The sequence below is a fragment of the Zingiber officinale genome, chromosome 4B (genome assembly GCF_018446385.1).
Source record: "Zingiber officinale cultivar Zhangliang chromosome 4B, Zo_v1.1, whole genome shotgun sequence".
Classification (NCBI taxonomy): Eukaryota; Viridiplantae; Streptophyta; class Magnoliopsida; order Zingiberales; family Zingiberaceae; genus Zingiber; species Zingiber officinale.
The window spans coordinates 99,558,409-99,582,054 of NC_055993.1; the positions used below are offsets into that span (position 1 = coordinate 99,558,409).

Genomic DNA, 23,646 nt, shown 5'->3' on the forward strand with positions numbered 1-23,646 from the left:
GAGGTGCACTTGGTTTGGCCGAATCTTGAAAGGAGGAGAAGAAGGTGCTTTGGTGGTTTCTCATCTCGGAAGATCGTTGCCCACACAACGTCCGATGTGAGAAGAGGAATACGATAGAAGACCTAGAGGTTTTTGCTTACAAAAGGAAAGGTATACTAGTATTTTATTTCCGCATCATACTAGTTTTATCTTCATGTAAAAATACCAAATACAAGAGGCATGCGATTCTAGTATTTCGAATTTGTTTTCGATGTTGTGTTCTTTTTTTTTTCTTTTCCTTGTGATTTGATTGTTCTTTTCGGTTGACCTAAAGTTATTTAAGGAAATTAAATATTAGCTTTCCTTAAAAGGCTTTGTCTAGGCGGTGGTGGTTGTTCCCATATCCAAGAAGGCCATGTGCCTCGCCATGCAGTCCTGGAAGCCAATTTTGGAAATTAATATTTAATGGAATTAATAACCTAGGTGATTTGGATCGAACGTGCTAAGTTCCGCAGGAGATCCAAGTCTAAACCTAAAAAAACAAATAGATTAAACTTTGGATCAAACGTGTTAAGTTCCGCAGGCAATCCAAGTTTAATTTAAAAGAACACATCGTAACTAGGAAAAGGTTCAGACCTTTGTACAAAATTTTTATACAGTGGAATCATTAGGTATTCCGAGTAGCAACCAACATGTTGCATGTCTCATGCAAGCTATCTAGAAACCCAAAACAAAATAAATGCATGCACAATTAGAGTCCCAAGTTGCATGATTTATTAAACAATCTAAAATACTTAAGTCTTCATGCATGAACGAATTCCCATGTTTTGCATACTTATTAGCGTGTTTCCGTTAAGCGCGGTCAGTCATGGATGGTTATGCCCGATTACATAGATTAGGCCACGACTAGCAGTTGTGATTATCTTGGTTTCTCCTTGCTCATAGTCCTCCCAATGTTTTTCGATTAGCTCATTTAGTGCTTCCTTGAAACGCTTTGCCCGTAGTCTTGTAATTGGGCCTTCCGGAAGTGATAACTGATCTCTCCTATCTTCAGCCCTTGGGCATACATCATTCTCCCCTTCTTGAAAAGGATTTGTCCTCAAATCATCACCTGCATCAAACGGGGATAAGTCAGCAACATTAAAAGTAGAATGTACGTCATACTCACCTGGTAGTTCAAGTTTGTAGGCATTATCATTGATGCGCTCTAACACTTGAAATGGGCCATCCCCTCGAGGTAGAAGTTTAGAACGACGTTTGTCCGGAAATCGTTCCTTTCGGAGGTGTAACCAAACTCATTCTCCTGGTTCAAACATAATTTTCTTGCACCCCTTGTTAGCTTGTTGCATGTATTGCTGAGTTCTTTTCTCAATATTCAGTCGTGCTTGTTCATGAATCTTCTTTACGAATTCGACCTTCTGCTTACCATCTAAGTTTATATGCTCACTTACAACTAAAGGAATCAAATATAATGGTGACAAGGGATTGAAACCATAAACAATTTCAAATGGAGAAAATTTAGTCGCAGAATGTATGCCCCTATTGTAAGCAAATTCAACATGAGGTAGATAATCTTCCCATATTCTCAAATTCTTGTTAATGCCCGCACGAAGTAAAAAGGACAAGGTTTGATTGACCACTTCAGTTTGCCCATCAGTTTGGGGGTGACAAGTAGTAGAGAACAACAATTTAGTTCCTAATTTCTTCCACAAAGTCTTCCAAAAATAACTCAAAAATTTTGCATCTCTATCAGAGACAATGGTCCTAGGCATGCCATGCAACCTAATAACCTCTTTAAAGAACAATTCAGCTATATGTGATGCATCATCGGTTTTATGACATGGAATGAAATGCGCCATTTTAGAGAATCTGTCTACCACAACAAAAATTGAATCTCTCCCCCTCTTGGTCCGGGGTAATCCCAAAACAAAGTCCATTGAAATATCAGTCCAAGGTTCACTAGGTATAGGCAAAGGAGTATACAAGCCATGGGGTTTCAATTTAGATTTAGCTTGTTTGCAAGTGATACACTTCTCACAAATTCTTTCCACGTCGCGTTTCATATGAGGCCAAAAGAAATGATCCTGTAAAACCCCTAAAGTCTTAGTAACGCCAAAATGACCCATCAATCCACCACCATGGGCTTCCCTAGTGACTAATTCACGTAAAGAACACATAGGCACACACAATTTATTTTCACGAAATAAAAACCCATCATGCCTATAGAACTTACCAAATGCAACCTTATCGCATGCTTTGAATACCTCAGAAAAATCAGTATCGTTAGTATATAAATCCTTGATATATTCAAATCCAAGTAACTTCGTATTTAAAGTGGACAGTAAAGCATACCTTCGAGATAGTGCATCAGCAACTACGTTCTCCTTTCCTTTCTTGTATTTGATCACATAAGGAAATGTCTCAATGAATTCTACCCATTTAGCATGACGTTGGTTCAACTTATGTTGGCTCTTCAAATGCTTTAGAGATTGATGATCTGTGTGAATCACGAATTCTTTTGGCCATAGGTAATGTTGTCATGTCTCCAATGCTCTCACCAATGCATACATTTCCTTGTCATATGTGGGATAGTTGAGAGTGGCTCCACTCAACTTCTCACTAAAATAAACAATGGGTCTCATTTCCTGCATAAGCACAGCACCTATACCAACACCAGAAGCATCACATTCGATTTCAAAGGTTTTAGAAAAATCTGGTAGGATTAGTAAAGGAGCATAACTTAGATTTTCTTTCAAAGTGTTGAAGGCCCTCTCTTGCTCCTCTCCCCACTTGAATGACTCATTTTTCTTGATGACTTTAGTAAGAGGAGCTGCAATATTGCTAAAATCATGAACAAATCGTCGATAGAAGCTGGCCAAACCATGGAAACTCCTCACTTGGCTAATTGTTGTCGGTGTTGGCCACTCTTGGATTGCTTTCACCTTTTCCTCATCCATCTCAACGCCTTTAGTACTAACAACAAAACCAAGAAACACGACTTTCTCCGTACAAAAGGAGCATTTAACGAGGTTAGCAAAAAGCTTTTCTTCTTTTAGCACACTCAAAACTAACCTTAAATGTGTAGCATGCTCTTCTAAGCTTCTGCTATAAATCAAAATATCATCAAAATACACAACTACAAATTTTCCTAAGAAAGCACACAAAACATGGTTCATCAAACGCATAAAAGTGCTAGGAGCATTAGTTAAGCCAAAAGGCATTACTAACCATTCATATAAGCCATGTTTGGTTTTAAAACCAGTTTTCCATTCATCACCTTCCTTCATCCTAATCTGATGATATCCACTCCTAAGATCAATTTTTGTGAACACACAAGAACCATGCAATTCATCAAGTATATCATCAATCCTAGGAATTGGATGGCGATACTTTACCGTGATGTTGTTGATGGCTCGACAATCCACGCACATCCTCCATGTTCCGTCCTTCTTGGGAACTAGTAACACAGGCACGACGCAAGGACTCATGCTTTCTCGAACATACCCCTTTTCTAATAATTCATTAACTTGCCTCTGAAGTTCCTTTGCTTCCTCCGGATTGCTTCTATAGACAGGTCGATTCGGAATGGAGGCACCAGGTATGAAGTCAATTTGGTGCTCAATTCCTCTAATGAGAGGTAAACCATGCGGAACCTCTTCAGGAAAGACCTCCTCGAATTCCTGTAAGAGAGAAACAATAACACTAGGCAAAGAATTGTTAAGGTCGTTAGTGCTCAAGAGTGCCTCCTTATACAAAAGGATTAGGGGCAGCTGATTTGAAAACAAAGCTCGCTTAATCTCACTTTTTTTTGCATAAAAAATATTTTTGTTTCTCTCTCCTTTTTTTTCCTTGCCCACTCCTTTTGTCTCTTTCCTCTCATTTTTCTTTCCCTCTTCTTCTTTTTTCTCAATTTCTTTTTCTTTCTTCTTTTCATTTACTTTTTGTAGTCTCAACTGGTCCTCCATAACTTGTCTTGGAGTCAACGGTACAAGAATAATAGGTTGCCCTTTCAAAGTAAAACTATACTTATTTGTATGGCCATCATGTGTTACCTTTCGATCGAATTGCCAAGGTCTTCCTAACAATAGATGGCATGCATGCATGGGAACGACATCACACAACAGCTCATCTTCATATTTGCCAATAGAGATTGCTACCAAGACTTGTTTTGTTACCTTGATTTCTCTGCAATCATTTAGCCACTGGAGTCGATAAGGTCGTGAATGTTTCCGAGTTGGTAGTGATAATTTCTCCACCAAATCAGTACTTGCCACATTGGTGCAACTCCCCCCATCAATAATAACACTGCAAACCTTGTTATTGACAAAGCAACGGGTATGAAACAAATTCTCCCTTTGATTACCTTCTTCCTCCTTAGCTTGTAGATTGAGAACTCGTCGGGCCACCAATAAGTCTCCAATAACAGCATGTTGTTCATCATCACTGTCCTCTTTTTGTGGCACTTCTTCAACTATTTCATCCTCATCTTCCGACTCAAGTTCACCTTGAGCGTTTATTACCATCACCCTTTTGTTCACACATTGACTAGCTATATGACCATGCCCTTGACATTTAAAACACTTGATATCACGAGTTTTGGAGGAAATGGGCTCGCGATTACCTTGAGTAGTAGATGGTGTAGGTTTGGGCTTCTTGAAGGGTTCAAACTTTGTCTTATTTTGAGGTTGTTCCTCCTTTCTTGGAGCTGTCCGCCATGTGCCGTGAGTAATCATTGGTTGTCCCTTCCTAGCCAATCCTCTCCTCTTGAGTTGTTCTTCCACTTTTTGTGCTTGGTGGACCATGTTTGACAGCTCAACATAATGTTGTAATTCAACAATATAAGTAATTTCTGGGTTTAAACCATGTAAAAACCTGGCCATAGTGACTTCCCGATCTTCATTGACATTAGCTCGGATCATGGACAACTCCACCTCCTTGAAATATTCATCCACACTTTTGGAGCCTTGAGATAACCTTTGAAGCCGCTGATATAAGCTTCTATAATAATGGCTGGGTACAAACCTCCTTCTCATGAGCACTTTCATCTCCTCCCAAGTGGACACAGGTTGCTCTCTGTTTCTTCTCCGAGTCATCACCACTTGATCCCACCAAACAATAGTATAATCAGTGAATTCAATGACAGCTAACTTCACCTTTTTAAACTCTGAGAATTCATGACAGTCAAACACCATTTCCATCTTAGTTTCCCATTCCAAGTAAGCTTCTGGGTCATTTCTCCCTTGGAAGGTTGGAATCTTCATCTTAATCCCTCCTAAATCATTATTTCTTCTAGTTCCGTTTCTATCTCCTCGATGTCCAATCCTGCCTCGATTGTAGTTTTGCTCATCAAAGTCTTCCACAATAACCTCTTCATCTTCTTCGACATCAATCCCTTGGGCATGTCTTCGTTGTGGTCTAGTAATACGGTCTTGTTGATGTCTTCTTGGTGTCCCATCCTCCACCCGATCCAACCTATCATGGATAGATTCTAATTCCGCCCTCATCATCCGCTGCATCTCCCCCATCAATGTTTGTAATTGCAAGTTCGGAAGTGGCCTAGCCCCCTCATTTGCTCCATCCTCCTGGTTGTTGGACATGGCTGCAAAATGAAAGAAAACCTCACAAGCACTCAACTCACATTTGGGTGGTAGCTCTCAATTGATGATATCTCTCAATTCTTGATCAAACTCTAGAATAAATCAAAATATCACGTAGCAATTCAAAAGATACCACCGAAACTTATGATGGCAGAATTTTAAGAGAAAATAAAAGAGTAGAAGTTTGAGAATAAGGAAAACAAGAAAAGAATTGTTGAAGACAATTTACTTCGATTCACACAAGCAGCTTTTTTTTTTGCGCTTTCTTCTTCTTCTTTTTTTTTTGTCTTTTCGATGCGCTCTTTTTTTTTCTTTTTTTTTCTACGATTTTTTTTTTGCTTTTGGCTGAACAACAAATAAAGATAGATAGATTTGCACTTGCCTTTGAACCGAAGCTCTGATACCAGATGATACGAACCCCACCAACAAATGTGATGGAACCCGAGACAAAGGTGAATAGAACCCCCAAGAACTAAACGACAAGAGTGTGAGCGTTGACCCGTAACCAAGAATTGGCACGAACCAAGCCTACGAAGGAAAGAAACACCACACCTAGGGGTGATAAGTTTTGATGGGTTGAACGCCACGAAAGTAGACTCGATAAGTTCAGCAAGTTCTTTCAAGAACTAAGAGAGCACACAATCTCACCAAAAACTAAGTTGCTTCATACTAAGATGTCCCTCCCTTATATAATGGGAGTGAACAAGGAAAAATACAAGATAAGTACATACATAATTAGAGTCCCAATGTTGCATGTCTCATGCAAGCTATCTAGAAACCCAAAACAAAATAAATGCATGCACAATTAGAGTCCCAAGTTGCATGCTTCATTAAACAATCTAAAATATTTAAGTCTTCATGTATGAACGAATTCCCATGTTTTGCATGCTTATTAGCGTTCTTCCGTTAAGCGCGGCCAGTCATGGATGGTTATGCCCGATTACGTAGATTAGGCCACGACTAGCAGTTGTGATTATCTTGGTTTCTCCTTGCTCATAGTCCTCCCAATATTTTTTGATTAGCCCATTTAGTGCTTCCTTGAAACGTTTTGCCCGTAGTCTTGTAATTGGGCATTCCGGAAGTGATAACTGATCTCTCCTATCTTCAGCCCTTGGGCATACATCAAGTTTTATCGATCGCCCAAGTGTGGTTAGCCATATCCCTAGGGGAGGAGCCGCTCAGGAGGATAACGACAAATTTTATTGTGGTGGATGCCCCGTCCACCTACAATGTCATATTGGGCAGACCGGCGCTGAATGAATTCCAGGTGGTCGTCTCCACCTTTTGCTAGAAGATCAAGTTCCCTGTCGAGAACTCAGTCGGGAAGTGAAGGGCGACTAGTTAGCCTTTCAGCGATGCTACATCCAGATGGTCAAGATCGAGTCGAAAGCCTCTCGAAAGTCCCAGTGGCTATAGGTAAATGTAATCTTAGAGGAGCCTCCTGCACTGGTCTATGACGAGAAAGAAAAAGTTCAAGTTCATTCTAGCCGATCGGAGGCTACTACTTTCATAGCCACTGACCTGATGGCAAAAAAGAAGGACCTAGTTGCCTGTCTTAAGCAAAATCACGATGTGTTTGCATGAGTGACGCACGAGCTCTCGAGCATTTTACTAGCAATAGCGCAGCACGAGCTACACATCTAACCGTACTCCTGGCCAGTTAAACAAATGAAAAGAGACTTCAGCTTGGAGCAAAATCAAATCATTCGAGCGGAGGTAGAAAAACTACTGAAGGTTGACCACATACGTGAAGTACAATTCCTGAGCTGGCTAGCTAATGTGGTGCTAGTTTCCAAGTCAGGTAATAAATGGCGGGTCTGAATTGACTTCCGAGATCTGAACAAGGCTTGTCCGAAGGATTACTACCCGCTGCCATGTATTGATCAAATGGTGGATTCCACGGCAGTTTACAAAATTTAGTTTTACAAATGGTTTATATGGCAAAATCAATTTTTAAAATATTGAAAATCTTTTGAACAATTTTTGTTAAAATGACTTCAAAAATTGTACTAAATTGTCCCTCCGATATACCTGTAAGTTTTTTTTTTTTACTTTGCACTAATTATTATTTGCTTATCTATTTGTAATTTGTTATACTCATCTATATTATTTTTTGATGAATGCCAAAGGGGAAAGGTAAGGATTAAGTAAGAAAAAGACAAATTAAATCTTCAACTTGAAAACCTTAACCCTAAAATGATCAAGAGAATAAAATAGCAATTAATTGATCTTTCTTTAGTTTTTTTTCTCTTGAATCAATTGTTATTTTTGCATATCTTTTTCTAACTCTAACCCATGTTGTCATTGCATTAAAAAGAGGGAGTTTATTAGTGTAATTTATACTAACGATCTAACTTAGGTTTTGAAAAATGACAAGTGAGTTAAGTTAGGTGTTATAGTGTTATAACCTTGTTGTTGAGTGTGCAAGGTAGACTAACTTGACGAATCAAAAGGATCTGACATCAGGCAGGAAATCCTGTCGGAATGTTTGATTCCCAAGTGGTGAAGTTCAGATGTGTGATACCGACAAGAGATCAGGATGTGCGATTCTCAAATGGCAAAACTCAGATGTGCGATTCCGGCAAGAAGACATGGTGGGTCAGATTGACGTCAAGGAGATAACTTGACACATGGTAAGTAAAGGTAAGTCACTGTAGAAAAGTGACTAAGTGAGGACGCATCCCGATTGAGAGGACAGTAGACGTCGATTCAATTTAGGTCTATTTAACAAACCTAAATTGAGACTTTGACTAAATCTTGGTCTGGAAGACAGGGTTTAAGTCATAAATTAATCTCATCATTATTGTGCTAACATTGTTTTACAGGTTAGATATTATTGGGTTGAACTAACCTAACTTGTAGGGCAAAAGGTATGAAAAGGCCTCAGGTGAATAGTACCTGAGGTGTCTTCAAGCATTAGAAGGCGTATTCGTATTGTTCACGGAAGACGCCTTCAGTGCTATTAAAGGCGTCTTTTGAAGGATAAAAAATTCAGATTTTGTCATAAATAAGGAGCAATAAGTTCGGGATCAAACTTTACAGGTTGAAGGTGCCTTCAAGGCTTTGGAAGACACCTTCCACACCATCTATAAGGATGTTTCGACCAAGCTTCAAGATACACCTTCTCTACGAGCTTCTAAGCGTTTGATTGGTCTTCCGACTGCTCCGGCTTCCTATAGCTGCCCTGCTACAACTCTGCTACGCTCGACTGTCATTGAGAAGCCACCCAAACACTGAGCTCAAGCCGACTGACTACAAATAGTATTTGGCAATAAAGTTAATTACTGTACTTAATTTCTGCAATCGGGAAGTGTAGCGTGTTACACTTCTCCAACGACACTTTTTGTACTCGATTCTCTCTTCCGGCAGTTCTGAAAAAGGTACTTAGTGGATTACACTCGATAGGTCCGTGAGACCTGGGTCTTAGAGTAGGAGTCGCCGAAGGCTCCAAACCAAGTAAAACTAAACGTGTGCTCTTTTACTTTCTTACTTAATTTTCCATTGCGCATATTGTTTCAAAACCTAAAGAACAAGTTTTTTAAAATTATGTGATTCACTTTCCCTTCTCATGTGCATCTATAGTTGTGGTAGAGTTCTTCTATTTTATTGTCACAAGTACGATAGAACAAATTATAATGGTATGATCGAATAAATTAAATAATTATAAAGAATTAAATAAACCCGATGATTCGAAACCGACGGTTCAAAATCATCGATTAAATTATTCCAAAAATATCAACAATTGATCTTGACTTTAGGATGTTGCAAAAAAAATATATGAATATAATAAAGACTTACACGTATGTTTACACTTATTATTTAAGTTGTTTAAGATAGCTGTTTACATTTTTTTTTACTAGGCTTACTAAAAAAAAAAAATTTATAGATCTGCTACACCAAAACAAATTATAGATTCATTATATTAATGATCATTTGATGTCGATCCTATAAATATAGAGGGAAATATATATAGATACATAGGTGTTAGGCACATGATGGGATAAATTTTAAGTCGTTAGTTCCTGAAAATTGACCTCTGACGATTTCACCAGAGATATTATGCGCCCACCGTCTGTGCTACATCTTAGGGGTAAGGTTGTAAACGAATCGAGCCGGCTCACGAGCTTTTCGAGCCGGCTCGAAAAATATTCGATTTGTATTCAAATTTATCAAATTCGAGTCAAACTTGAATATGTTCGAACTTTTTTCAAACCAAACTCGATCTCAAATTATATTGTTTGAGCCGCTCGCGAGCCACTAGCGAGCCTTAATATTTATTAATATAAGTTAAATATATATTAAATAAATAAATTTTTAGCCTTCGAATATATTTTCGAACAATAATTTTAATAGTTCATGAACATGTTCGAATATTTCGAACCGAACTTGAACCCGAGCCCTAATTCAAATCGAACTCGAATCAAATATTTTTAATTTTTCGAGCTTCGAATCGAGCTCGAACTCGAATATATCTATTTCGAGTCAAATTTAAGTCTTAAATTTTTTTATATATTCGACTCGATTCAATTCATTTACACCCTTATCTAGGGGCAACTCAAGTTTACTCAAATTTAGCTTGAGTTTAGTTAGTTATGGTATTTTAGAGATCTTATTTCAAGGTTATTTATTTGATTTTTTTATTTTTTTAATATTTTTAATATTTTTATTAGTTAGTAAATTTGATATTAAAATTTTATTTATTTGTTTAGAAAATTTATTTATTTATAAATTTGATAAAAAGTTTATTTATAAATTTGAGAAAAAGTTTATTAAAGAATACAATAGGTCATTATTCTCAACGGCTCATATTTTTTATTTATGAATATTAATAAATTTAATATATATTTATGTATATGTTTAATTTTATTTAATAATGAAAATCGTTGCTATATTGTCCTAGTCCTTCAAATAAACATTAGCTCGATCAAATTTGGCGACTGGCTCGATTGTGTTTAACTCGGTCTAGCAGATTGGGCCCGGCCCAGCAGATTTTAGCGGCTTAAATATCAATTCCCAATTTATATCCCATCCGTCCGTATTTTATCTACATATAATCCCAACTGTTGATCGGCCTTTATTTCTCTCCGGTACTCTTTTCTTCTACCTCGAGAAGATCGAGCGTTGATTTCAACGATGGCCTCGGTCGTCTCCGTAGCCGCCTCCGCCACCTCCGCCGCCGCCTCCACCGCCTCGGCGAGCCCTAATCTTCGCCTCTCCCTCCTCCGTCACGCATCTGCAACTCCGTCCCTTGTCCGTTTCCCTTCAAATGGTCCGGCCCACGGTTCCCTCCGCGTCGGGCTTCCACCTCTGCGAAGAGCACCGGCTTCTCTTCGTCCACGCGCCGTCATCGCTCCTCCGCCTTCCTCGTCCCTCCTCTCTGACTCTACCCGGACTCTTTCCTCTCTCTTCGCCTTTGCCTTCTCCGTCTCCGAAGTCATCCTCTCCTTCATCCGCCGCCTCGCCCAGCGGGCCGCTGCTCAGGCTGTTCCCTCCCTGGAGGAGCAAGCACAACTTCGATCTCTCCAGGGGAACCTGGCCTGGGCTGTGGGCCCCCTCTTCTTCGCTGCTCGTCGAGTGGCGCGGCCGTCGGGATACCTCAACACCCCGCTCACGGTGGTGGCCGCAGGGATGGCGAAGTGGCTTGACATCTACAGCGGGGTGTTGATGGTTAGGGTGCTGCTGAGTTGGTTCCCCAACATTCCTTGGGATCGCCAGCCCCTTTCTGCAATTAGGGATCTATGCGATCCTTACCTCAATCTCTTCAGGAACATCATCCCTCCAGTCTTTGATACCCTCGATGTCAGCCCCCTTCTGGCTTTTGCTGTCTTGGGAACTCTTGGATCGATACTCAACAGCAGCCGGATGATGAAGTACTAAAAAGTAGGTGCATTTCTCTCTGATTCTTTTTTCATTTTTAACTATACTTGTCAAGAATATGCAATCGTTTGCAACGATTTTGTGATGAACGAAGATAAGCACTGCAAGTTTAATCTTGGTAATGCTTGTATAATTTTCATGAAAGATACCATTTTCTATTTGCTAATGTTCTGTGCTTGGATCTTTTTATTTCGTGCCATGTGAATTGGCATCATTGCTCATTTAATCATGTTTGGTAGTTGGTACAATTGAAATTCATGAAATTGATTTCTGATGAGAAGATAGGCAATGGCTTCTTTAAGAATGCCAATTTTTCATGTTTAAGTGTAATGGGCATGGAGCCTTTTTTTTCCGTCAGTGGTAGATCAACTTGCAATTGCTCTTAGGCTAGTCGTTCATGAGCAAAAACATTTTGATTCTTGGAATAAGAGTAATAAACTGTCCTTGAACGATAACAATTTTAGTTATTTGATGAACCATCATTTATCTTTCAGTACTTCATGGTTTAGCTTAATTGCAATTCCTTATATTGGTTATGATGCATGTTCTAATCGATTCTAGTTCTTTATTACATTATAAAGGATACTCTGATTTTTTATTTATTTTTCTAAATGGAAACATTGGCAATCTCATTACTCACTAAATATAGGGGTGGATTTTCTCAATATTATAGCACTGCATAATCCTTCACTTTCCTTCAAGGAATGTTAAAAGTATTTATGGAACTTGGAAAAAAGAATATCAATTCATTTACCCCTCCAAAAAAAACTAATGCCAAGTAACAAAAATAGCAGAGATAAACATTGATAATTTTAGGTAATCTGACCTTTTTTGGGGGTTTAGCCAACATGATGCATCATCACATCATTTGTAGGCATTTCGTTCATGTAAGGTTATTGCGATAACACAACTTTCCCATTAAGAATTGAATAATTTTATTGTTTGGATTTAGGAATAGAGAGAAAATGTGGGTCGGGTGTAGATAATTCATTTCTATCCAAACCTGCAAATGTTTTGCATAGGGGTAGGTATTTTCACACGAGGCATGCAATGGCTCCAGTTTGACTGGTTGTTCATCTGATGGAACTGCAAATTTTCAAAGTACACAGATCAAATTGTTTTAAGTAATTTATCCTTTCTTGTTGTTTATATATTCGTATCACTCCTTTGAAATAAAGTTATACCCTTAATGCAATATTAAGATTGAAATCTCTCTCTCTCTCTTCTTATTTATTTATTTTTCTTCTTTTGAAATATCTACCCATTTTGGTCTGAATTGCTCTTGCATAGCACACTCTAATAGCGAACCGTGATAGTTGTTGAACTAGTAAGAACACCTTATGCATTTAGAAATTGGCACAAGACACCTTTTTTTTTTCTCATTGTCCATGATCAACCTACTATCTACATGCCAACACACCTCAAACTGACTGTTCAAGGCTCGATCATAAACACTCAGTAACACTCGGGGATTTCACAAGGTGAAATGGTAACAAACCTCACATCATTATCACTTGTGGGGTTGCTCCTCCATCCATAGTTCCAGGCCATTTCTTTTCATGGCAATGTGATTCTTCCAATGTTTGCTAATTTTAATGTTTGGCTGTGTCATAGTGTCACAATGACAGCTGCATCATGCACCTGCTGATTCAGCAACGCACTAATTGCATAATATATTTCTGAAACTGCTATCATTTCCCCTTCTTTCATATCAGTAAACCAGAATAGGTGGCCACTAAAAATATTTTGAATGGGTACTGTGTATAATTTCACCCATCCTTTGCTTTGCATGTGTTTCAGTCTTAACCTTGATTCGTGTTTCCCATCAGTCTTAATATCATTTGTATTTATTCGTAGTTAAATGGAGATGTAACATGTATTCAGCTTAACTTTTATTTCCATTTTTTTCGAGCTTCATTCTCTTATACGCTCATCTTTTGCTATTTTCCACAGGATATTTGCAACAGCAAATTTCTCAGAAGCTGCCGTTTGTCTAGTTCATCGATAGTAGTACTTCTGTCAGTCCACATTGGTCAGTGTCTGAAGTCGATAAATAAATCGACGTTATGTGATCCTGATAACTCATAACACGCGCGCGCACACGAGTTAAGTCGAGTTGAAGAGTGATTGATGTGAAGTGTTACTTGGTTTTGTTTTGATCTATTTGTTTGTGCGTCACATACTGACTGGACTTTTTAGACTATGAAGGAAAGCAAATATATAGTAGAAATATTTTACCTTTTCTTCTCGTTGATTGCAAAATGTTGAACGATTTGAAGATTCATTGAGTACGTGTGCTTAGTCGGTCGATTTCAGTTGTGGTTAGCATGAATGGCTATTTTAATACGAGTCAATTACAATTTTTTTGTTTGATTAAAAATTCCATTTTTTTTTATCAGTTCCATTTCCCACAATAATTGTGCTGCTCGTTATTTCCATTCCGTGAGCTTCCATGGATATTTAGATATAATTTGATCCTGAAAATTTTCTCTTTTTTAAATAAAAAAAAACATGAGATCTATCGATCACTCTCACTCTCTTTTTGAAAAATTGAATACTAAAACTTGTTTTCTTTCTCAAAAAAGTCGTCAAACACACCCAGCAAACAGATAACAAGATCAACACAGAATCTATCGCAGATTGAGACAGCATAGGCGTCGACGAAAAACCTACAACGCAACCCGGAAAAACCGTTCGAAACACCCATCTACTTAAAAGGAGTAGTAACAAGTCTGCCATTTTTAACATCTATCAAGCTTTTTTTACTAATTACTAGTTGCCTTCCTCCTCCGAGCCCTTCAAGTAGAGAGACTCCGTGCCGTCGCCACTCTGCCTCGCTGAGTTCCCGCCGCGACCTTCCGTCGACAATGCACTCCCACCTTCCTGCTTCGATGAATTGCCACGGCCGAAGTCGGGGAATCCCACACTCGCTTCGCCATGGAGGATGTTGAAGCCACTGCTCGCTCCTAGCTGCCCATGCAGCGCTGCTTGCTGCTGCAAAGAAGAAATCGGCGACTGCTGATAGAGCATGGAGGTTCTGGCCGCCAAGAGGGACTGAGGAGTCAGCTGCTGGGCTGCCTGGTGTGGCATGTATCGAGGGCCAGATTGCATCATACTATTCGGAGGAAACTGGTAAAACAATGAACAGACATGCTCATCGTCAGTCGTCATCAAATAAATTGCGTATCTCTCAACTATAGATTTTCCAGTTGAAGGATTTAGTAAGAGCCGACCGCAATGATGCATACCTGAGTCAGGGTCGGAGCTTGTTGACTGTCTGCAATGGCAGCGAGGTACATGAGGTTCCTTTGAAGTTTTGCTTGGTTTCTGCAGTAGGAGATGAGATGTTTGTCAATATTTCAATAGGATCTAACAAGATCCTATTGAGGTCTGATTAATTAAGTTCCTAGCAGCTAGCAAACTTAGCTAGACATACTGAAATGCAATATGTAATATAATAAATGATCCAATCTCACAATATTTTCTTTCTGATGGCATACAAATCAGAGGGAAAAAGGGAAAAACTTATGCTAGAACAAGAACATCGAGAAAACCTTAAACCGGATGTTCTATATTTACTTTCATAAATGGTCATGTCCGCATGAAATTAGTGAAGAAAATGAACTTACTCAGCACATTCTTCAGCTTTCCCTGTATTTTGGTTGTCTAGAATAGCCAGAATCAATTGCTTGTTCTCATCCAGATACTGAAGTATGAAGAAGTAAATATCAAAATAATATTTGGATTTTGTCATAATATTACTAGAAATAAGCAAATAGGCAAAAAGAGCATGAAACCAGAGTTACAGTAGCAGTTTTAGGATCCTATGGAGAAGACAGTATGTTCTTCTTACTTTGTCTTGTCTTATGTTATGAGAGAATTAAGAAAGATAGATTTGGTGTGTGCATCTACGACTGTTTATCCAAAATCAAAAGCCAAGGACTTTTTGGTTACCAGTAAAACTGTAAAAAATATATATATATTAGCGATTAGTAGAACATAAGAAGATCAGCAAACTTTCATCCAACAGCAACAAAAAAATATTGCACTTTAATCAACTCACAAAGAAAAGATCACTTTAAGAAGAAGATTGGAAAGAGTTTTTTTCAACCATCAGTAACAAAAAAATTGCACTTTAATCATCTAATATAGAAAAAACTACTTTAAGAACAAGAGAATATTATATATTGTTTCCCCTATTAGGAAGAAAAGTTTTGCACTTTGATCAACTGAGATAGCCAAGCAAACGTCAAGAGAAGGAAGAAAGTTCACACAAAACTCTTGAAAGAGAAACAAAAGCTGAATCACACAGCATGAGGGCACACCCATCCAACATTCAATATAAAGCTGATGAACACCCACTGCACTGCAAAAAACACTCCAATAAACAGATCCCAGCAGAGGAATGAGAGAACTTTGAGGAGGAAAAGGATCACCTGCTGTATGATATCAGTGGTGACTTGATTTGGGGAAGCATAAGCTGCCATCATGGGCTGCATCTGCATGAGGTGCTGCTGCATGATCTCTTCAAACCAGCCTTTGTTTTTTATTTTCTTTTTTCCCCTTTCAAAATACAATGTGCCTTCTCTTCTCTCCTCTTTGGGTTATACTTGTAAGAGACAAGGAACAGGAAACGAGAGGGCAACAGGTGGTCGCCTTGGGCTTTGTGTTTTTACTGAGGTTATTTCTTTCCCTCTCTCTGCTTTGCTTGGTCAATGGTCGGCGTCGCATCCAAATCTTGAACTCTCTTTTGCATGTGTTCACTAATTTGCAATATACTAATTCCAAGGTACTAATTTCTTGACTATTTATCAAAAAAATCCAAAACTTAAATTTCTCAATTTTGTCTTTTAAGTTAAATAAATGACCCAATAGATTATATATTGAGCATTTTACCATATGAAAAAGTGCTATTTTAATTAAACATTTTAAGCTCCTATTTATTAAAAAAAAGTATTTCTATTCTATATTTTGCATCACCTTCTCTGATATTAAATGTCATATTTCACTGTTTAAGCTGATCTAAGAGCAATTCAGTTATTCTTTTTAACTTTAAATATTGCTGCAATATGATTCTTTCACCTCAAATACACTTGTAGTTAGCAACCATACATCCTAAAACAATCATTTGAATCTTTCAAGTGTTCAAAAAAGAACAAATCTAGAATCCTTCTTGGTAAAAATTATAGATAAAAATGCATTCTGATAAAATATTAATGATGATTTTTTTTCCCTTCTTTGTCTGTTTGGGGGTAAAGCACACTTGAGCATTTGAGAAATCAGGTGTCCTGCAACTATATATCAGCATGCTTAAGAATACATCCAAAATTTTGTAATTTGTAATTTTGCCAATCTCTCAATTAGTAGGAGACAAAAGAAGGAAAAATGGAGCCATCATCGCATACTTGGGTTGGGTCAAATCTTTGTGCCAGTTTCAGAGGTTGATGAGGCACACGGATCATGTGAGCTCTCTCAGGAAGAACTTCAAGAACAGGCGAGTAGCAGATATGATTATAGATCATGCGTGATCTGAGAGTGGAAACCACGCATCACAATAATGCATGCTTTTGTCGAGCATCCACCAGGAAGAAGATGGAGAAACATCTATCAGAATCGAGCTTGAAAATTACCTCGTGGGCTTGCAGACTTCCCTCATGGAAAGTTAATATTCTGCACCATATAACTTCGGACTACGAGCAGTGCAGTCTCATAAAAGGCTGCAAATTTATCCGGAAAGAAGTTAATGTGGAGCTGAAGAGTGGAGAACAGCTGAACAGGTATTTAATGCTGCATACAGATTTGAGACTTTGATAAATTTAAATGAGATGAAAAAAAAAATTAGGATTTTCCCCTATTTCAATTTTGATTACAGTTATCGATGAGAAAACTCATGAACAGGATGAATCAAAATGTGACGCTCGTAGGCAAATTGGTCAGTGTCTGGTTTTGCAGCGAGTGCAGCAGTTGAAAAAGCTGTGCAGTAATGTACTTTCCAGTAGGAGCTCTTCCTCTTTTAGCATTGCAGCCAGTGATCACAAGCGCTGCATTTGCATTTTTCAAAGAGCGTGGTGAGAAAGTAAAAAGGGCTGAGATGCTCCCTGTTGGTGAAACAAGAAAGGCCTCTGCTGGGGACTGGAGCAGCATGTCGTGGCCTGGGTTTGATGGGATGGCCATTGTGTGAAGTGTGGGGGAGATAAGGGATGGGATTGGAATCATGTTCTTTTTTTCTTCACGTTTTTCCCTTCGTGCCAAGGAGTGAAAGAGTAGAAAGAAAGAAAGAAAGCGACCTTTGCCTGCAACTATGGCAGTGGTGCCATGTCCTTCACCTCGGCTGCTAGCTAATGGCATGGCATCATCTTTTCATGCCTGGCCTCTCTCTTATCCCTTGAGTGCCTTCTTATCTCATCATCTGTTCTTTACCAGTTACCACCGGTAAAATCAACTTCTACCATTCCATTGAGCGTGTCAGGGATCTTGTTCCACTGGTCACAAGTCAAAATTAAAACATTCTGAGACACTTCAATCGCCCACCAGTGATCTTCTATCGAATTTCAATGCAGTTTAAGGAGGGTTTACTTTGGTCTTTCTTCCTTTTTTTCTTGTTCGTTTCAACTCGATTACTTGTAGCTGCGAACTTATGCAGAAAATAAAATGCATTCTATAAGGGTTCGACCTGCAAATAAATTTCAAATTAATTAGTTTCCTAAAATCTGCAATACACAATACGCAATGGAGAACGCGAAATCGAATCTGGTTATTTTCCTTGTTGTTTCCTTACAAATGCATGGTTTGCTACTTCATCTCGATGGCTGCTTTCCTATATATACACGGCATTTACATTAACTACAATCATATTTCTTCTTTGATTCATCTATCAAACAGTCTTCGGGAATGGGTTCTGATAAGAGACTCCTGTGGAAAATGATCACAGCTTTGATCTTCATCTTGTTTCTTGTCGTGTTCGATTCTCCGGCCGAAGCACGGGACGTGAAGAAGCAGCTAAGGAGTGCGAAGGATGTGAAGACTGTTTCCAATCCAAGTCCCTGAAGAAAGGATCCGGCCCACCTTCTCAAAGTTCAGGTGGCACCCGCAGCCCTGATAACAATGGTGGACCTTGTCCCCTCGGTGCAAACAATCCTTGATTGCTCACCAAATTAAATTGTTGGAGCTTCGATCGCTGAAAATATTTCTTTTGGTATATAGTTGTTCGCCCAAATAAACACCAGGGTCGTGTATAAAAATTAATAAATTTACTCTTATCATCTTGCTGCAATAAAAGGCACTTGCAATAAGCTAGTCGTATTTTGTCACATGAATAGGTACGATTTTTTATAAAAATAAACGGTCATGTTTTCTTATTTATCTAAAAAAATATAAATAAAAGTGCGCTAATTTTAAAATTATCAAAAATAATATTGTTCCTTTTTTTTTGTTTCTCCTCAACCTTCTAAATCTCCTCTTTATATTTTTCCATATCAAATCTATTTTGGTTCTGATATAATCCAATATCAAATTCAACATGGATTTGATATTTTCTATATCAGATCCAATCTAATATTTTTTTACATCAGGCCCAGTATAAATTGATATGGTCCAATATCAAAATTAATATGGATTTGATATTTTCTCATATCAAATTCAGTTTGATATTTTTTCATATCAGACTCGGAGGATGTATTGAAAAATAACATATGGTCAGAGGAGATTTATGAGTTTGATGAGAAAGGTTTTTAAAATAGTGTTCGTTTTCAATAATTTTGAAACGTGATCGTTTTTTTTAAAAAAAAAGCAGTAATAGGTAGGACACGATTTAAGATATTTTCCTATAATAAATTTAAAATGTTGAACTGTTGCGTAGCTGAACACTTTGATATTTATCTTGATAATCTATAAAAGAAAAAAGCCCAATCGGTCATCCAAAAAAAAATTAGTTCCACTAATGGGAGAATATTTAACTGAGGAAAAAAATATCATCCTATTTTTTAATCTGTAATAAATTTTCACGAATATAAATTAATCACGAAAATCTGAGTGAATTTCCTGATGCGAATGATCCTGTCCGTCCATTGTTTCTCTCGCATAGGAATATTTATGCGTGGATTCATAGTCGATTTTTTTTTTTTTTTTTTCGAAAAATCCGGATTCTTTCACCGTCTCGGCTTTTCAGCTATCGACTAACTTCGAGTCGTCTCGATGGCGAAGACGCGGCAGGGGAAGCGAACCCTCGATTCCTACACGATCAAGGGCACCAGCAAATCGATCACGCGTAATCGCCTTTTTTTCGTTCGGAAAGATCGAATTTTGATTTTTTTTTTTCCCCCTTACTTTGCTCGTTTTCAAGGGATTGAAATGGGTTTAATTTTCTGCAGCCGGCGACTGCGTGCTGATGCGAGCGCCGGACTCGTCGAAGCCTCCGTACGTTGCGAAGGTAGAGGGAATAGAGGCGGGAGCTCGTGGCGGCGTGAGGGTCAGGGTGAGGTGGTACTACCGGCCGGAGGAGTCGATCGGCGGCCGGCGCCAATTCCATGGCGCCAAGGAGGTGTTCTTGTCGGATCACTATGACGTGCAGAGCGCCGACACGATTGAGGGGAAATGCTCGGTGCACTCCTTCAAGAACTACACTAGGCTCGGTGCGGTCGGGAACGATGATTTCTTCTGTCGGTTTGAGTATAGGTCTGCCACTGGGAGCTTCGTCCCAGATAGAATCGCAGTGTAAGTTATCTCTTTTTCGAATGCACCGTTATGCTCGTCTCATCATTCTCAACTGTACGTCTGTACATGGTATACATTGAAGATAACTGCAATCTGATTCTTTTCCAAAGCTAGTTTCTTTTGCTATCTGTTATGGCATCAGTGATCGGGGAATTTTATTATTTTTTTGATAATCTTTAACTTTGGCAAGCTCACTAGTAACAAATTTTCATAATTGCTAACAATTAATTGGCCAAGTTTTACTTCTGATGATCAGTCTTTTCATCTGTTGTTCTGCATAATCACATATATTGTTTTTGTTAATCTATTGGTTTGTTCTTATTAAAGTATTAAGTTAGGTATTCCTCTTACTTCACTGAATGGATGATTTTTATCGTATATGTTTCCTTAAGTTGATTGTTTTATGCTCGTCCTTGTAGATTTCTTGGGTTTTCTATGAAAAACTTTAGACCCTAGATTTTAATTCTCATTTTGCTAGTCTGTTTGACCTTATCTTTGGTAGCTCATCTCTTTGCGTTTTTATTCTTTATTGTGCTTCAATGATTACTTGGTGAATACTGGATCAATATTCAATACCTCTTCAAAGTAAACTGTGTTGTTCTCCAGTAATATAAGTTGCACCTCATGTACTTTTACCTTCTGATTAGTGAAGATGCACTGGCACCATTATTTTTTGCTTAAGGTGATTGTAAAATTGGCAAAGAGTTATCTGAAATTCCATAACAATTTGATGTTCTTGATTTAATCGGTGTTTAGAAATTTGTGAAAATTATGCATAAAGATTTTGGAAAGAGATGCTGTCACATTTGTTAGATGGTCATCAATAAGAGCAAAGTTCTCAAAACCAAACTACAACAGACCTTGTATTTCTGACCTTGCTGAAATTGTACATACTAATATATTGTTGTTATGAATATTTTAAGTCATGTCAATGCCAACGGTGTTGCTAAATGGAGGTTAGAATAAGATGGATGAGCCAACCGAAGCTGTCCAGACATCATAGCTAGTAGTTGTTCGTGTTATTTTTTGTCACTAACAAATTTTGTTGATAGGTTTTGCAAGTGTGAGATGCCATACAATCCTGATGACCTTATGATCCAATGTGAGAGTTGCCATGATTGGTGAGCTTCTTTAATTTGTCCATCTTCATTATGTTATGACTCTATGATTCTATCAAGCATCTGACTTGTATTGTCTTTTTGGTTGATGTTAAGCCACACATTAAGATATTTTGAACTATATTACTATGTTTATCCTAAAGCTAGAAGTACATTTCACCGTTGGAGCAATTAATTCTAGTAGATTATTTCTTGTCAACTCTTTCAATCGAGTTAGGCTGTGGGCCAATCTTCTGAAACTGAGAAGCTTCCATTGAATGTTGTCGTCTCCTCCCTTTCCTTCTTCTTTCTCCTTTTTTTTCACCTTTTTCATTTACTTTTGAATGAACATTATACTATTCATGCCAGACAATTCTTCAAATACCAAACAAATAAACAATCTTACTTCAACCATTAAGGGCATTGAGTTATTTGGATGACTCACAAGTGCTATTTTTTAAATAGAACAATTTGTTTGGTCAGTTCAATTCACTTTTCCAAATCATAGGTTGGATCTTTTGCAGATCCTAATGTACCACAATAGGGTGTATACTTTTTTGTTGGGTTTCAAGGTGCCCAATGGGCCTAGTGGGGGTGTAGATTTTGACATAGTTGCATCATGTGTGTCGAATCCTAGGAAATAAGGAAAACCATGACTAAAGGCTAAAAGCTTTCCAGAGTACCATGCTTGAATATAAGTTTCCTTAGAATTCCCTCTGCTTCCATGAACAGTTGAGCCATCATTTTACCATAGAAAAGAGCCCTAAGTTTAGTTAATCTAGCAAACTTAGACCCTTATCTTATATAACTTCAATAATGTGTTTTGCACATTTGAGAGCAGACTAAAAATCATCGCAGGTGATACAGGCTGTGTGGTGTAAACATATGACCATTTAGATTATCAGTATGAAAGCTAGCTGTTATGAGTTACAAGAGATGCACAATCAAGTGATGAAGCTTCAGCTGCCCCTTCAGTTGTTGCAGGTTGAAAGTTCAATAGTGGAAAGATAGAGGCACTCGCGAGTCGTGATTGATGTTACTTGATGTATCCAAGTACTGTATTCAATTTGAATAGAGGAATCACTCATTTCAGGAAAGTGCACTCGCAAGGATAATTCATCAACTGCTACAGTAATTCCAAATTATAATTACTAGGAAATCCAACTCCATAACTTGTAACATAGGAAATGTTATTGCTTGCGTGAGAATAGGAAGTCACTCAAAATATACACCTACTCATACTTTCAAATAATAATTATCTGCTAAATTAAAAATTGATAGGATGATTTTTGGTGGGTTATATAAGCTAAATACCTCACACTCCTGTGTCACTTATCTGCCACCAAAAATCTTTTCATTTTAATGCTATTCAAGAAGACACTGCTGCTGTTTATTTAATCATATTTTATATCAATTTATACCAGCTGCATTTTCCCCCTAAAATCCAAGTGTCAATTTTATTGACGTGTTTCTCTCTATTCCAGGTACCATCCTTCATGCATTGAAATGTCTGTTGAGGATGCTAAAAAGATTGAACACTTCTCCTGCCAGAATTGCTTAGGGGAAGATGTAAAGGAGAGCAAAAAGTCCCATACTTCAAAGCAAACAGAAGTGAAGGTAAATGAATTCAACAGAGTTCAACAAAACCCTAGATGAGACATTTCAAGCATGAATTACTCTAATAACTCGGAATCTCCACTAGTGTGGAAAACAGTGGCATCATTTTTGGTACATTTCTGAAAATTTTACCTCGATAAGTCAAAGAATTAGATGCAGTTAGGAAGAAGTTGAAGTGTCTACGATTTGCTTCTCCTATGAATTTCTTTCCTAACCTGCTGTTTGCCACTCTGTTAATGGTGATGATTGCAGCACCCAAAGATTTTTTTTTTCTTGAACTAAAAATTGTTATAATGGGCAGGTGGATTCCAAACGACAGCGAAGATGACACGTCGAATGCCACCTCATCGAAATGACTGTACATACATAATCTGTAAGTTTCAGGTGTGTGGCTGATGCGTCTGCTGCTACTAGTCGCTGGGTTTTGTACACATAGATCGTTGTGTTCTCTTGTTGATGCATGTATATCAGGGAGTCCTTCCAAAGGAACTCTCACCTGATCAATGTATGTTAAACCTGGGCCTGGTCATAGAATATGCACTAAAGGAGTCCCACTGTTTCCTAAGAATAATAAAGTTCAAAAGTGGTTGTGCAATCTCTCCTTTCTGTTCTTTAGTAATCAGTACAGTGGATGTCTGGGAGACAATTGAATGTTTTTACTGCTGCATCATAGTCCCGAGGGCCTAATCAGGACAGTACTGTTTATATGCGGTGGTATAGCATCTTAATCTATTTTATAATTATCATTTTTATCATACATCAAATTT

At 38.1% G+C, this 23,646-nt stretch overlaps 3 protein-coding genes across 6 annotated transcripts; 2 read left to right on the forward strand and 1 right to left on the reverse strand.

Moving 5' to 3' along the window:
- Nucleotides 1-10,624: 10,624 nt before the first annotated feature.
- Nucleotides 10,625-13,692, forward strand: LOC121975697 (ylmG homolog protein 1-2, chloroplastic-like). Its single transcript, XM_042527509.1, has 2 exons — nucleotides 10,625-11,456; nucleotides 13,407-13,692. Exon 1 carries the CDS (start codon nucleotides 10,710-10,712, stop codon nucleotides 11,451-11,453), a length of 744 nt encoding a protein of 247 aa, XP_042383443.1. The 5' UTR covers nucleotides 10,625-10,709; the 3' UTR covers nucleotides 11,454-11,456; nucleotides 13,407-13,692.
- A 316-nt stretch (nucleotides 13,693-14,008) lies between these two features.
- On the reverse strand, nucleotides 14,009-17,241 carry LOC121975698 (GRF-interacting factor 1-like). Of its 4 annotated transcripts, XM_042527511.1 has the most exons (6): nucleotides 17,084-17,241; nucleotides 16,859-16,982; nucleotides 15,779-16,747; nucleotides 15,083-15,159; nucleotides 14,702-14,780; nucleotides 14,009-14,582 (listed from the first exon to the last, which is right to left on the reverse strand). In XM_042527511.1, exons 3-6 carry the CDS (start codon nucleotides 15,971-15,973, stop codon nucleotides 14,226-14,228), a joined length of 708 nt encoding a protein of 235 aa, XP_042383445.1. In that variant the 5' UTR covers nucleotides 15,974-16,747; nucleotides 16,859-16,982; nucleotides 17,084-17,241; the 3' UTR covers nucleotides 14,009-14,225. The 4 variants fall into 4 exon arrangements, with proteins under 4 accessions (XP_042383445.1, XP_042383444.1, XP_042383446.1 ...); XM_042527510.1 differs by having other exon boundaries at nucleotides 15,779-16,982; XM_042527512.1 differs by having other exon boundaries at nucleotides 15,890-16,982; nucleotides 17,084-17,234.
- A 2,342-nt stretch (nucleotides 17,242-19,583) lies between these two features.
- On the forward strand, nucleotides 19,584-23,476 carry LOC121975701 (chromatin remodeling protein EBS-like). The gene is made up of 5 exons (XM_042527518.1): nucleotides 19,584-19,719; nucleotides 19,823-20,165; nucleotides 21,218-21,286; nucleotides 22,747-22,879; nucleotides 23,181-23,476. Exons 1-5 carry the CDS (start codon nucleotides 19,647-19,649, stop codon nucleotides 23,205-23,207), a joined length of 645 nt encoding a protein of 214 aa, XP_042383452.1. The 5' UTR covers nucleotides 19,584-19,646; the 3' UTR covers nucleotides 23,208-23,476.
- The last annotated feature ends 170 nt before the right edge of the window (nucleotides 23,477-23,646 follow it).

What these genes read in the sequence shown, in the direction of transcription:
- LOC121975697 (XM_042527509.1), top strand. Translation starts at nt 10,710, where the DNA reads ATGGCCTCGGTCGTCTCCGTAGCCGCCTCCGCCACCTCCGCCGCCGCC.
- LOC121975698 (XM_042527511.1), bottom strand. Translation starts at nt 15,973, where the DNA reads ATGCAGCAGCACCTCATGCAGATGCAGCCCATGATGGCAGCTTATGCT. An exon ending in AAAGCTGAAGAATGTGCTGA is followed by an intron (nt 14,781 to 15,082) that starts GTAAGTTCATTT and finishes CTCCTACTGCAG; the next exon opens with AAACCAAGCAAAACTTCAAA. An exon ending in AAGCTCCGACCCTGACTCAG is followed by an intron (nt 14,583 to 14,701) that starts GTATGCATCATT and finishes TTGTTTTACCAG; the next exon opens with TTTCCTCCGAATAGTATGAT.
- LOC121975701 (XM_042527518.1), top strand. Translation starts at nt 19,647, where the DNA reads ATGGCGAAGACGCGGCAGGGGAAGCGAACCCTCGATTCCTACACGATC. An exon ending in CACCAGCAAATCGATCACGC is followed by an intron (nt 19,720 to 19,822) that starts GTAATCGCCTTT and finishes AATTTTCTGCAG; the next exon opens with CCGGCGACTGCGTGCTGATG. An exon ending in CAAAGCAAACAGAAGTGAAG is followed by an intron (nt 22,880 to 23,180) that starts GTAAATGAATTC and finishes TATAATGGGCAG; the next exon opens with GTGGATTCCAAACGACAGCG.